Source organism: Capsicum annuum, chromosome 1, assembly GCF_002878395.1.
Source record: "Capsicum annuum cultivar UCD-10X-F1 chromosome 1, UCD10Xv1.1, whole genome shotgun sequence".
In the NCBI taxonomy this organism is placed as follows: domain Eukaryota; kingdom Viridiplantae; phylum Streptophyta; class Magnoliopsida; order Solanales; family Solanaceae; genus Capsicum; species Capsicum annuum.
In genome coordinates this window covers 107,608,159-107,622,227 of record NC_061111.1, presented here as the reverse complement: position 1 = coordinate 107,622,227, position 14,069 = coordinate 107,608,159, and the positions used below count along the sequence as shown (strand labels likewise).

At 36.9% G+C, this 14,069-nt stretch overlaps 1 protein-coding gene across 1 annotated transcript; it reads right to left on the bottom strand.

Annotated features, from left to right (window-relative positions):
* Nucleotides 1–4,507: 4,507 nt before the first annotated feature.
* Nucleotides 4,508–5,634, bottom strand: LOC124897842. Its single transcript, XM_047411441.1, has 3 exons — nt 5,232–5,634; nt 4,814–4,949; nt 4,508–4,709 (listed from the first exon to the last, which is right to left on the bottom strand). Exons 1-3 carry the CDS (start codon nt 5,632–5,634, stop codon nt 4,508–4,510), a joined length of 741 nt encoding a protein of 246 aa, XP_047267397.1.
* Between the last annotated feature and the right edge of the window lie 8,435 nt (nt 5,635–14,069).

Genomic DNA, 14,069 nt, shown 5'->3' with positions numbered 1-14,069 from the left:
AATACCACACATTGGGTTCAGGTCTATAATCAGCAACTATCCCTTCCCTTCATGATGATCAGGTCACTTCTTGAACATACAGTTTTGCTTCTATGAAGTTCAATTGCCTTAGATTAGAGGTTTGTGGGTAACATGACCATACACGTTACCATTTCTGAATTCCTTTCCCTCAAAGAATAAAAAACCTATCTGGAGAGATCATCTATCAAGTAGCAAGAATGCATAACCAAACAATTGTTTCGATTACTGAAGATCCTTCAGATTCATCTTATTATGGAAATGCAAACAAACTATTGAATCTCCAAGGGTAGCAGCTGTTAAAGTGTGCGAACATGTCACCTAAAAGCCTAAGCTATTCGAGAGAGTTACTTAATTATGTCTTCACTGCGTTCATTTTCATGGGACAAGCATGTGGAAATTTGTTTCGATACTGGCGATGAAACTCAATTGCAGGACCTTTGTTTGCTCTGATACTAGGTAGAAGCGTGTGACCATCTCATCTACTTTTAATTACTTAATTATGTTTTCAAGAACCATTTCTCACACTGTTTCCTTCTGAACTCTAGTGGCTCAGTTTGCTGTCATTCTTTAGTGGCCTAATTTTCGGTCAAATCTTCCTACTGGACAGGATCTATGATTTTTCTTTCGCTTCTCAAATTTATTAGCTGAAACAGAAAACAGAAGTTTGTGTGTGATCAGTCTGCCAATGAATTTTAAGAAAACTTTTGGCCATTCCACCTTATCTTCCCATTACATGATTCTGTAATGATCATAATACATACTGTATTCTAGGCTTAGCTGATATTCAATGAAACCCCTATGAGATAGAGTTGTTTCACCGATAGATTATGCCTGCAGCCATTTGGACTAAACAATCATCTGTAAAATTTTCTAGGCTACATGATAAACATGCACAAATGTGTCTGTATGAATAGTTGAATATCAACTAGAAGGCTAAAAAGCAGACGCCCACAACTTACTCAAATCTTTATCGATATGCAACTTTGAAGCATTACTCAAATCTCTATCGATGTGAAACTTTGAAGCATAGATTTGTAGATGTAAATCTCTATCGTTATGCAACTTTGAAGCATAGATTTGTCGATGTGCTTCAATAATTTTTGTGACTACTTGTTGTCTATCTATCTATCTATCTCTCTCTATATAATTTTTTTTTTGACTAGTTTTATTGCAAGAGGAATTTTGTGGGTGCTCTTAATTTGCTGCTGGAAGACTAAATCGCTCGCATTTGGGCAAAAGAAAAGACAAATTTGTGGCTCTATAACTTCAACAAAAAAAAGTAAAAAGTCAATGATGTCCCCATGCATTTCCTAGAACTGCTTTCTGCTCTCATTAATGTAATATCAGGTGGGGTGGTAAATAAGATAACATACATCTGCAAAACTATTCTACATTAAGGCCAATGCTTTTTGTTAAAATGGGTCCTTCCTGCTTGAAATATACCAGAGAATGTATTAGATCCTCTGTTGGTCTGACACTTATTTGTCTATAGATATGGATTAGGTACATAATATGCATTCTCAATAATAGATAAATGGCCTGATAGAAATTGAATGTATGCATTTTCAGTACCAAATGTCCATGTAAATTGGTTTAGTGAGATCATAATAAAACTGCATCAATAATATATGTGTCTCGTCTGAGAGTGGTGAGAGATTACAAATCTGGAAGTCAGGTGAAGGGACTAGTTAGAACTTAAAATGTGATCCAGATTTGGTAATAAATTTGAGACCCTTCATAAAATTCAGTGTCCTACTGTCATCTTCCTACATATCGAAAGAGAGGATGAAAGAAAATGTAGGATGATTTGGAAACTTCGATGTGCCTGTTTCATTATATTGAGACCCTAGTGAGCTTTGTTCTAGGACTTTGCTGAAGAAAGAAACCTCATTCTAGGGCTTTCCTTGGCTCTTGACAGTTGTTACTTCTCAGTTTTCATGCTCAACTGTCTCCCCCTTCATAGCAATTAACGAATTCTTTTCACTACTTCTAGATCTGTGTTATTGCTGTTTGAAAGGTGATTTTATAGTCTTATCTTGGTCATTTGATGACACTTGAATAAATTCTGTTGCAAAGTCAGTTTGTCGATCCATTTACCAGATTTAGCATTCTATTGCAGAGAATGACCATTCCCTTTTGGGTGCTTCTTGTTTGGAGTCTAGAGGTGTGCATATTAAGGCAATTAAGGACACGTACAGTGGAGCCAAGACTCTGGTAAGTATGGTGGGAAGTGACTCACTCGTTCATGATGGGGTTGCACCAGGGATCAACCTTTAGCCCATTATTTGACTTGGTGATGGACGAATTGACATAACATATTCAAGGGGGTGTTCCGTGGTATATATTATTTGCAGAATCAAGAAAATAGAGAGATTGGTGATGATGTTGCTCATCGTATTGGAGCGGGGTGGATGTAATGGGGACTTGTATCTGAGGTACTCTATGATACAATGTGTCACCAAGCTTTAAAGATAAGTCTATAGAGTTGTTGGTAGACCTACTCTATGCTATGGGGCAGAGTGTCCACGCATCTAGGACACACACGTTCAGAAGATAACGGTAGTGTCAATAAGGATACTTATATGGATGTGTGGGTATACTAGGAGAAACAAGAATAAAATAAAGTTATACAGGAAAAGGTTGGAGTGGCCTCAGTGAGGGGAGAGAGAGGGAGAATCATAAAAGAAAGAAAAGAAAAAAGGAGGGGGTGGGAAGGCAAATGAAAGAAATTTATGGTTCTCTTTTCTTCGTATCTTTGATCATTTTTTAAAGTTTTTTCTCTACTATTTTATTCTGATTGTAGTTTTCTTTTTTCGGAAATTTATCACATCCACGTTCCATGTAAGTATGAACAACACGCACTTAAGCCACATTAACTAAAAGTAACACCACATAAGTGTGAATAACAACAACAACAACATACCCAGTGTATTGCCATCAAGTGGGGTCTGGGGAGGGTAAAGTGTACGTAGTCCATCCCCTACCTCAGATGAAGTAGAGAGGCTGTTTATGATAGACCCCCGGCTCAGGATAGATAACAATATAACAAATAAACCACATAAAAGCATACATCCACACGACAATACTATAATAACAGATAGAAAAGGATAATAACTAAAACAAGACACGCACAAGATGATACTAAAAATGTTTATTCAAAAAATATAGGTATCACTAATACACCACAGACGTACTCTTACACACTAACGTACTCCTACACACTAACCCTCTACCCTAATCCACTTCCTCTATACCTTTCTATCAAGGGTCATGTCCTTCGTAAGATATAACTGCTCTATGTCATGTCTAATCACCGTCTCCAATACTTCTTAGGCCTACCCCTACGCCACCTCAAACCATCCGTAGCTAGCCTCTCACACCGCCGTACTAAAGCATCTGTGCCCCTCCTCATCACATGCCCAAACCATCATAACCTCACTTTCTGCATCTTGCCTCCACCAAAGCCACCCTTATGTTCTCTTGGATAATCTCATTTCTAACCTTATCCCTCCTGGTAAGTCCACACATCCATTAAAAAATTCTCATCTCCGCCACCTTCAACTTCTGTATGTTAGAGTTCTTAATTGACCAACACTCCGCTCCATACAACATAGCCGGTCGAACTATCACTCTGTAGAACTTACCTTTGAGTTTAGGAAGCACCTTCTTATCACATAAGACTCCAAAAACGAGCCTCTATTTCAACCACCCTACACCAATATGGTGCGTGACATCTTTATTAATGTTCCCATTCCCTTAAATCATAGACCCAAGGTACTTGAAACTCTCTTTCTTCTAGACTATCTGGGAATCAAGCTTCACTACCACATCCGCCTCGTGCGATAAATCACTAAACTTACATTTCAAATATTACATCTTAGTCCTTCTCAACCTAAAACCATTAAACTCAAGGGTCTGTCTCCAAAGCTTTAACTTATCATTAACTCCTCCTCAAGTTTCATCAATCAGAATAACATCATCAACAAATAACATACACTAGGGCACTTTTCTTTGGATATGTCATGTCAAAACATCCATCACTAAGGTAAACAAAAATAGGCTAAGTGTTGATCCTTGGTGCAAACTTGTTAAAATCGAAAAGTGCTCTGAATCCCCTCCTGACATCCTCACTCGATTCGTTGCATCATTGTACATGTCCTGTATCGACCTAGTGTATGCCACAGATACCTCTTTATCCTCTAAGCACCTCCACAATATCTCCCTAGGAACTTTGTTATACGTCTCCTCAAGATCGATAAATACCATGTATAAGTCCTTCTTTCTCTCCCTAAACTGCTCTACTAATCTTCTCACGAGGTGAATGGACTCAGTAGTCGAGCGACCTGGAATAAAACTAAATTGATTCTCGGAAATAGGCACGTTCCTCCTCAGTCTCAACTTTACCACTCTTTCCCAAACCTTCATAGTATGACTCAACAACTTGATACCTCTATAGTTGTTGTAACTCTAAATGTCCCCCTTGTTCTTACATAGTGAAACCATCATACTCGATCTCCACGCTTCGAGTACCTGTCACCCTAAAAATGATGTTAAACAATCTTGTTAGCCACTCCAAACCTGCCCCACCAGTGCTCTTCCAACAGTCTATTGGAATCTCATCTAGCCTAGTTTCCATGCCCCTATGCATCCTGTGAAAAGTTCCCTTGACCTCGTCCACCTTGATACGCCTACAATAACCATAATCACAATACTTTTCTGAGTTCTCTAAGTTCTCCAGGAGAAACCCTTATCCCCCTCCTCGTTCAAAAGTCTATAGAAATAAGATTGCCACCTCTTCCTAGTGAGGGCATTCTCTGCCAACACTTTACCATCCTTCCCGTTGATGAACTTCACTTGGTCAAGGTCACTCACCTTCCGTTCCCTAGCCTTAGCTAGCCTATACAACTTTCTATCCCTGCCTTTCTTCTCTAAATCCACATACAAGCTCTTAAAAGCCACTGTCTTCGCCGCAGTAACAATTACCTTAGCCTCTTTCCTATCTTACTTATACTTTTCTTTATTCATCCGCTTCTCCTCATCATCATTACTCTTCACCAATTTAGCATAAGTCACTTTCTTAGTCTCCACCTTCTGTTTGACTTCTTCATTCCACCACCAGTCTCCCTAGTGCTTACCCGATCGACCTTTCAAAACACCCAACACCTATTTAGTGGTCTCCTTAATGCAACTGGTAGCCGTCTCCTACATACTATCCACATCCCCTCTACTTTCCCAAGCCCCCCGAGTCATCAACTTCTCTTCTATTTCTAACGCACTGGCCAAAGTCAAACTACCCCACTTAATCTTGAGTCGATCCTCCACTACCTTCTTATTTTTGTCTTTTTTGATTACCAATTCCGTCACCAAAAGCTTATGTTGGCTCAAAAGAATCTCGCTAGGTATGACTTTACAGTCTTTACAAAGTGCTCTATCAACCTTCCTAAGGAGTAAAAAGTCTATCTGAGTCTTGGACACCGAACTACGAATGGTAATAAGGTGCTCCTTCTTCTCCGGGAAGCCTGAATTTGCTACCCACAATCCAAAAGCTCTAGCAAAATCCAAAAGGGAAGCCTCTTCTTCATTCTTTTCCCCAAAACCAAAACCTCCATACATATCGTTATACACTCCTGATATAAAATTGATATGCCCATTGTAATCCCCTCTAATGAAAAGCTTCTTCGAGCTCAGAACACTCTCACCATCTCATTTAATACCTCCCAAAAGACCTTTTTCTCCTCTTCGTCCAAGCCTACTTGCAGAGCCTAGTCACTAATAACATAAGCGTGAACTCTAGTTAGAATTGTTTATTATGAGTGGTTTTACTACGTAGAGGTCATTTAGTTGGGTAAAGTTCAAATACGAGGGTTGATCTTGCAAAATTGTGTTTGTTGGAATGTCACTTTTATAAAGACTAACACATGTTATAAGCACCTAGACTATGTGACCATTCATATGTGATTTTGATTTGATTGAGTTGAACAAAGAGCGTGAAAAACAAGGTTGTAAGTAGCATCAATTTTGGTTAAATAACTGCTCTAACCAACACAAACACATCATATTTATTTCTTTTTCACCACTTGAGTCCATCTTTTTCTTCTACCTTTTTTGAGTTTGGAAAACTCTGATTTATTCCACTATTATTGTACTCCATGTCTCCCCTAAATTTTGTGGCCTAACCTTCCCACTCCTACTTCTACTTTATAATAATTGGGAATTTGAGGGAGATATCAAAGTAATGGTGAGATTGAGATAGTATGACAAGTCTTGCCAATAAGGTTACAGATAGAGTAATGAGCGAAACTTGGATTGGGTTTGATGCAGTTTTATTGGTAGTTTCTCTAGGCTCTTGGTTTAACTTTCTATACGAAATAGAGGAGGACGGGTTGAATGTTAATTCCCAACCTGGGGTCTTCTATGTGAAGTTAAATTCATCAGAAGTGCAAGGATGGGTGGATATGATTTGTCTCTGAGTCTCTACAGATGAAATATAATAATAGCTGATTCTATCCAAACATTTGTGTGCACTCTTACAATTTTATCTTTGATAAAACCATGGATATAGAAACGTTCATAAGATTTATTTTAGAGTAAAACTAATCCTATGCATTAAGCCAAAGTGAAGTAGGAGGACATTTTAGTTTTCCATGTGTGTTGGAGTTGTTGAGACACAAGTGAAGATATGACTCAACAAGTCTCGACAACTTCTAGGTATGATTTTTATTTGAGTTCGAACCAATCTTATTTGATCGTTGATCAAGGTGAATATTTCACGCAATCAAGTAAAAAGGCTTTTCAGCAAGTGCCTTCCAGAAATATGAAGGTACTAGTCAACAAATATCACAGAGTAATGATTGCTGACTTATGTGTCGTCAACGTTAGCACTTCAAAGTAATTGGAGAATTGTGCTTGATCTGGATGAGGTTGAGTTTTGCATAGTTACTTCTTACTTCTTTGGTTTTCAGAATAAATGAATCGTGCTTGATGTGAATGGCAGGGAAGCATGTGAAATCTTCAAATATTTTGTATCTTTTCATATCCTCTCTCACCATCTTCACCGGAATCTTGAATTTTCATTACTTCTCTTTCTAACTTCCTTTATTTTGTTTGTGGGTTGCAGTTTTGACTTTGCCAGCATTTATTTTGGTTTTAGGTGGACTGAAGAAGATGGTTTGCCATGATTTTATCTGATGGGTATCACATCAGGGTAAATGAGAAACACACAAAATTAAAGGCTTGTAAAACATTTTGGTTTGAGTTAAGGTGTTTAATTAGGAACTCTTGGAGTCAAGGGAACAACATCACACGATCCTGCATGTGGAGTTTTTAATGCATTTTAGAAACATGCATGCCTATTAGAAAGAGGCACAAAGTACTGAAAAGAGGCACTATAGTCTTCAGAACTGTTGCCTAAAAGGATACTATAACAATGGAGAAAAATATTATTGAATTATGTATTTACATAATTACATCAAAACCCTATTTATAGACACTATATTAAAATCATTTTCTAAGTAGGATTTTATATACTATTCCTATTCCTATTCATATTCTAACACTCTCCCTCTAGCTAGTATACAAGTCATATGTACTTAGCTTGTTACAAATGTAATTAATACGAGGACATGTGAGGGACTTGGTGAAGATATCTACAAGTTGATCACTTGATTTCACAAATTTTATAACAATATCTCCTGAGAGTATCTTTTATCCGTAAAAGTGACAATTAATCTCTATAGTCCTCTCATGAAACACTAGATTTGATGTGATATGAAGGGCTGCTTGATTATTACACACAAACTTCATCTTATCCGTTTCTCCAAATTTTAGTTCTCTGTGTCCAATTTTATGACAACTCCAATTTGATTGAGATTTTCAGGAATGAACTCCTCACCAATTCTCCATTGGCTGAGATGTTCATTTTTCTATGATTTGAGATGCAAGAATAAAGGATTCAACGATGGGTGATACTTTGTGGCTGGAAGGCATGGCAATACGAAACAAATGAAAGAATAACTCATCCATTGTAGGAACCGTGGGACTAGCTAAATCTAATCACATACCGAATCATGGTCAGTGGAAAGTCTAGTATGTGTAAGAACTAAAACATCTGTCCGTGCTTTTGTTGTTTTTTCCACATCCACAGTGACGAGCATCAATGTATCAAATTTTTCCATGGCTGCTTGTACTTGTCCCAAGTAAGTAGACATATCAAATTCTTATTTCTTCAAGTTGGTAATTCGAGATATCACATCATAAAAATGAGATATTAGCGTATAAAGCACGAGCCTTTTCTCAAAACTAAATAACATGTTTGGAATAGATGAATCAAGGGCGTTAACTTGGAAACATTAGAATTCCATAAGAGACTACATAATTGAGTGTCAACTTTATTTCATTATTTTTTGTCTTTCGCATCCGCTCTAGATTTTGCCTTTTCATCTACCACACTAGACTTGATCTTTAAGTTATCTTGGACATCTTGACCGTTGTACCACAACTCAATTGAGGAAGCCCGTGCTAAATAATTTGAACTTCTCATTGATGGTTCAGAAGTAATCATTGGACTTGAACTTCCAATTCCAATATTTTTGGAGCCAAAAATATCATACCCAAAAGACATCTAGGTTTTTTAACTTGAAAACACCAAGAAACAAAATCTGAATTTTTGGTATTGCTGAAAATTCATCAAAAAAATATGAAGTTACCGAAATCAGGGTTCTGACGATCGAAATCTGAAAAATTTGGTGGAATTAGATAAAAGGAAACTGGTGGAAGGTCAGAATAGCTGGGTGACCCTAACAAAAAAGGAACAACTCAAAAATTCAACTGGAGAAGAGTTCACGCACTGACGTGTGACACAGATCTCATCGAAATAATGAAATTTTGGCAGGCGCATGGGAGCGAGTGGCTTGTATTTTTTTGGTGGTTTTGATCGGGTTTTTTGTCGCCTGAGCTTTCCAATCCTCTTGGTGATGTTGTATTTTGTACAAAACCCACAAAATAGATAATGACACAAATCAGTCAGCAAAAATTGATACATAGTGATTGAGTTTTCTTTTTCTAAAGTTTCTCACCAATTCTCTAATATCATGTGAGAAATAATGAACAAGAATATTATTGAATTGTGTGGGTACATAATTACATCAACATCTTTTTCTTTGTAAGATTTTATATACTATTTCTATATGTACTCATATTCTAATAATCCCAAGATAAAAGAAGCAAGACCGAGATAGTTCTATAAAGAGGAGGTGTGCGGAGACACGAGTAAGGAGGTGTGAGAATTTGGCTATTGAAAGTTCTATAAGAGGTAGAGATAGGACAAAGAAGAACCAGAGAAGGTGATCAGACAAGACATGACACATCTTCAACTTAAAGAGCACATGATCCTATATAGAAAGGTTTAAAGGTCGGAAATTAGGGTAGAAAGGTAGTAGGTTTATCATATGAGGGAGAAGTAGGGAGCTAGAGTCTCCTCTTCTCCATATTTAGTAGTTTATTTAGTATTCACATAGTATTTTTTTCTTCATTTTTACTACAGGTTATTTCAATTGATCAGTATGTCATGCTATTTGCTGGCGTTTTTTCCTTAATATCCTGCTTTAATTGTATTTTTTTGAGCCGAGGGTCTAATGGAAACAACCTCTCTACCCCACAAAGGTAGGGGTAAGGTTTGCATACATCCTACCTTCGCCAGATTCCACTTGTGGAATTACACTAGTTTATTTCCAGGTAGGGTTAAGGTTTGCATACATCCTATCCTGTTGAAAATTGCTTTAAGAATGCAACTATTTTTCCTTTTTTTTCTCCAATTTTTTTTCTACGTACAATCCTAGTTAAATTAGGAGTCCTATCTTTGGTAGGAAACTAATTAGTTATTTTAGTTTTGGTAGAAATAAGTTGTTTCTTTGTCCTATTTTTAGTTGTAATAGCAACTATTTAAGTTGCTAATTTGATGATCAATACAGACGACTTTTACAAAAAACTGTATATTCTTTTCTTCAAACTCGATCTCTATTTTAGCGGCTACCTTTTGAATTGAATTCCTGCGTTATTTTCCTTTAACGATTTTAAAACAACAATTGGTATCAAAGCTTTAATCTTAAGGGACTTGTGAGTGTTTGCATCAATCTGATCCAATAGATACCATGAACGGAGAAGCAAATTTTTCTTTAATGGTACCACCAAATTTTGATGGAGAAAGTTATCAAATTTGGCCAGTTTGAATGCGGATATATCTGCAAGCATTGGATCTTTGGGAAGCTATTAAAGATGAATACAAGATAGTTCCTTTGCAGGACAATCTCATGGTGGTGCAGATTAAAACTCACAAGGAGAGGAAAATGAGGAAATCAAAGGCAATGACATGTTTATTTACTGCAGTTTCATCTAATATATTAACTTGTATCATGTCTCTGCAATCAGTGAAAGAGGTATGGAATTATCTCAAGTCTGAGTATGAAGGAGATGAAAGGATTTGAGGGATGAAAGTAATGAATCTGGTATGTGAGTTTGAGCTGCAAAGGATGAAAGAAAGTGAAATCATAAAGGAGTACTCTGACAGACCTCTTAATTTAGCAAATCACATCAGATTGTTGGGTTCCACTTTCAATGATTCAAGCATCTTTGAAAAAATCCTAGTAACGGTACCTGAAAAATTTGATGATACCATAAAAACCTTAGAAAATACTAAGGACTTTTCCAAGATCACACTTGCAGAGCCCTTAAGTGCTAGCACAAGAGCAACGGCGTGTTATGAGATAAGGAGGAGCTGTCGAAGGTGCCTTACCAGCCAAGCATCACAATTATGGATGTTCTAAGAAGAAGAAGAAGAATAAGAAGTACACAATAGATGAAGAAGGTGCGCCGCACAACAACAAAGACAAAATAGGTGGTTTCAAAGGAAACTACCCTTCTTGTAAGCAATGTGGCAAGCTCGGACATGCATCTTTCAAGTGTTGGGAGAGGCCTGATGCTAAGTACACTAAGTGCAATCAGCTTCGTCATGAAGAGATCATCTACAAGAACAAAACTTAGTAGCAAGATGCATAGGCTCGAGTTGTTGATGAACATAAAGAAGATCAACTCTTTGTCGCATCATGTTTTACAAGCAGTGTCACAAGTGAGTCATGGCTGATCGATAGCAGATGCATAAATCATATGACTTAAAATAAAGATCTTTTTAAAGATTTGAGGCATTCTAAAGCTACAAAAGTTAGAATCATCCATGGTGGTTATATTCTAGTAAAAAGAATAGGAACCATTACAATTGAAACACAATCAGGCACTAAAAAAATTTCTGATGTTCTTTATGTGCCTGATTTGGACCAGAACTTGTTAAGTGTTGGTTACTTATTAGAAAAAGGTTTCAAATTATATTTCAAAGATGAATACTACTTGATCAAGGAAGCATCTGGACAAGATCTATTTAAAATCAAAATAAGAGAAAGAAATTTCTCATTAAATTCATTAGAAGAAGAGCATGGATTTCACCCGTTGTGTGTGGAGCCACCTCTGCTCAAAGAAGACATTCCAACTGATGATGAAGACTGGATTTTTCCTGGTTGCAATTGCAAAGTTGACTGCATTGACTTTCTTAATAATCGTCAAGGAACAAACCTTTTCGTTACTGACAGCTGGAAGAAAGTATATATCAAGGAAACTGCTATTGTGTCTGGGAGAAGCTAGATGATATTTCTGGACTTCCATCGAATAACTCAGAGAATGGGCTGCCTGACATACCTTGTCCAAATGAAGTTTCTACTAAGTATTTAGGTGAAGAAATTTCTTCGCCTGAGCATGATTTGGAAGATAGAAAGCCCAATATAGTGTTGTTGAGAAATAATTTCGATCTTGCTAGGGGAGGGTGATTGTGCCCTCTTAATGGATTCCAGAATATGACTCATTTGGAATTTGATTCTGAGTGTAAGTTTTACTTGGAAAGCAATATTTAGTTCTAAGAAAACAGATGCATGAAGTTGCTAATGCAGATAAATTATCAGAACTGGAACTTGAGAATATTTGTAATGAGTAGCATGAGAATACTACTCAGTCAGCTGAGCTTCTTTTGTCGAGCAATTCCCGGTTAGACCAGGTTGAATCCTGCCAGATTCTTTACAGCTATTCAGTGGGGGAGTCGGCTCTCACACAGTTTGGAGATCCTGGCTGCAGAACATCAACTGTATTGCAAGAAATCCAAAAGACAACAGGTAGTTCATCAATCGAGGAGAAACTCAAAATTGGAGGTATGAGCACCTCTGAATCTCATTCAAGTGGTAAAAGAAAGGCATATGGAGAAGTCACCACCAAGTGACTCTATGAATCCTTCAAGGGAAATAATTATCTTGACCGTGATGCAAAAGAGAAGTTCGAGCAAAGTAGTGGTTGGATAAAAGCATTACTTAAAGAAGTTGAGAATGAGAGGATACATCTAATGACTATGGTGGATCTAGTACAACCTAAATGGTAGGAGAAGTTGTTAGTTATTGTCGTGCAGGGAGAGTTTTTTAATTTTTACTTTGTGCTTTACTTGCTGTCCCCTAAGCTTGTACATAGAGTTGTTGGTTATCTGGAAGAAGAGTTTTTATACTCATATACTTTGTATCTTAATGATACTGATTGTGGTGAAATTGAAAATGTCCCTGCTCCTACAATAGCAATTGACTACTGGAGACTGCCTAAGGATACAACTCTAAAGGATGTTACTGTCATCCGTACTGATGAAGCTCATCATAGAGATGTTAACCATTGAATATCTCCATGGGAGAAATATCAGGTTGACTTGTCGATTGATCTAAGCAAATGCTATGTGCCTAAGACATTCCTTGATAAGGTTGCTTATTGGTCACTAAAACTTCTCAGGATTCCAACCAATTTATTTTTTAAGAAAAGATGCGATTGTCGTGCAATGATGTTTGAAATAGTGGCAGGTGTACCAAGAATGGTGGGAGGTATGCTGTTACATCTAAGGTCTTTACAGAAGTTCGAGCTTCTAAGAAAAAGAATTGGTGTTTGCATTTCATAAAGCAAAGAGGAGTGTTGAAAGTTGCTTTGAGAATGCAACTATTTTCTCCCTTTTCTCCAGGTTTTTTCTATGTACAATCCTAGTTAAATTAGGAGTCCTATCTTTGGTAGAAAACTAATTAGATATTTTAATTTAGGTAGAAATAGGTTGTTTCTTTGTCCTATTTTTAGTTGTAATAGCAACTATTTAAGTTGCTAATTTGACGATCAATACATACGACTTTTACAAGAAAATAATCAACCTCTCTGCATATTCTCTTCTTCAAACTTTATATCTGTTTTAGCGGGTAGCTTTTGAATTGAATTCCTGCGTTATTTTTCTTTAACGATTTTAAAACAACATATCCTAACTTTATGTTTTTACCTCTGATTCTTCTCTTGGTTTATTTCCTTGATGGTGAGGCCATCTCAGAGGTGATTATACACTACTTTAGGATCCTAAGTTCGAGAAAGAGGAGATCCATTCTTCCATATTTCCTATTTAGTGGAGTAGTTGCATCTATTCTTATCTTCACCCTAGTTTCCCTTGTTTTATTATGAGGTAGAATATCATCATATCCTACTTTTCGTAGAGGTGGAGCTTCTAGACATATTTCCCCTCCATAGGTTTGGAAATCGAGGTGCACCCAAAATAGATCGGACACCATAGTTATTAAAAAAGATTGATCGATGTGGTAAACTGCTTTTAGTTAGTTTTCATTCGAGTGATAGGAATGAATGTTAGCATAGGTACTGATACAAACGATCTCTACTCACCTACGGAAGGTACTGCCTCTTTTGTATCTTTTGTTTAATTGATAGAAGTTTAATCTTCCAGACCCTAAAATAGAAAGATTAACGTGGTGGATGTTTTTTTGTGCCTCCGTCTGACTTTCTATGCACAAAAAGAGAGGTAAGCTCCACTTTTCCCGTCATTGAGTCAATTTTGTTCCTATAAAATATATTTACTATGCACCAACTTTTTCTTAATCTCTCTTTTTTGCTTGTGTTGGCTGCTTTGAATTTTATTTAGTGACACAAAATTT

Coding starts and splice junctions, on each gene's coding strand:
- LOC124897842 (XM_047411441.1), bottom strand. CDS start 5,634: ATGTATGGAGGTTTTGGTTTTGGGGAAAAGAATGAAGAAGAGGCTTCC. Junction 4,950..5,231: donor AAGTAGAGGGGATGTGGATA/GTATGTAGGAGA, acceptor ATGTGGATTTAG/AGAAGAAAGGCAGGGATAGA. Junction 4,710..4,813: donor AATGCCCTCACTAGGAAGAG/GTGGCAATCTTA, acceptor TGGTTATTGTAG/GCGTATCAAGGTGGACGAGG.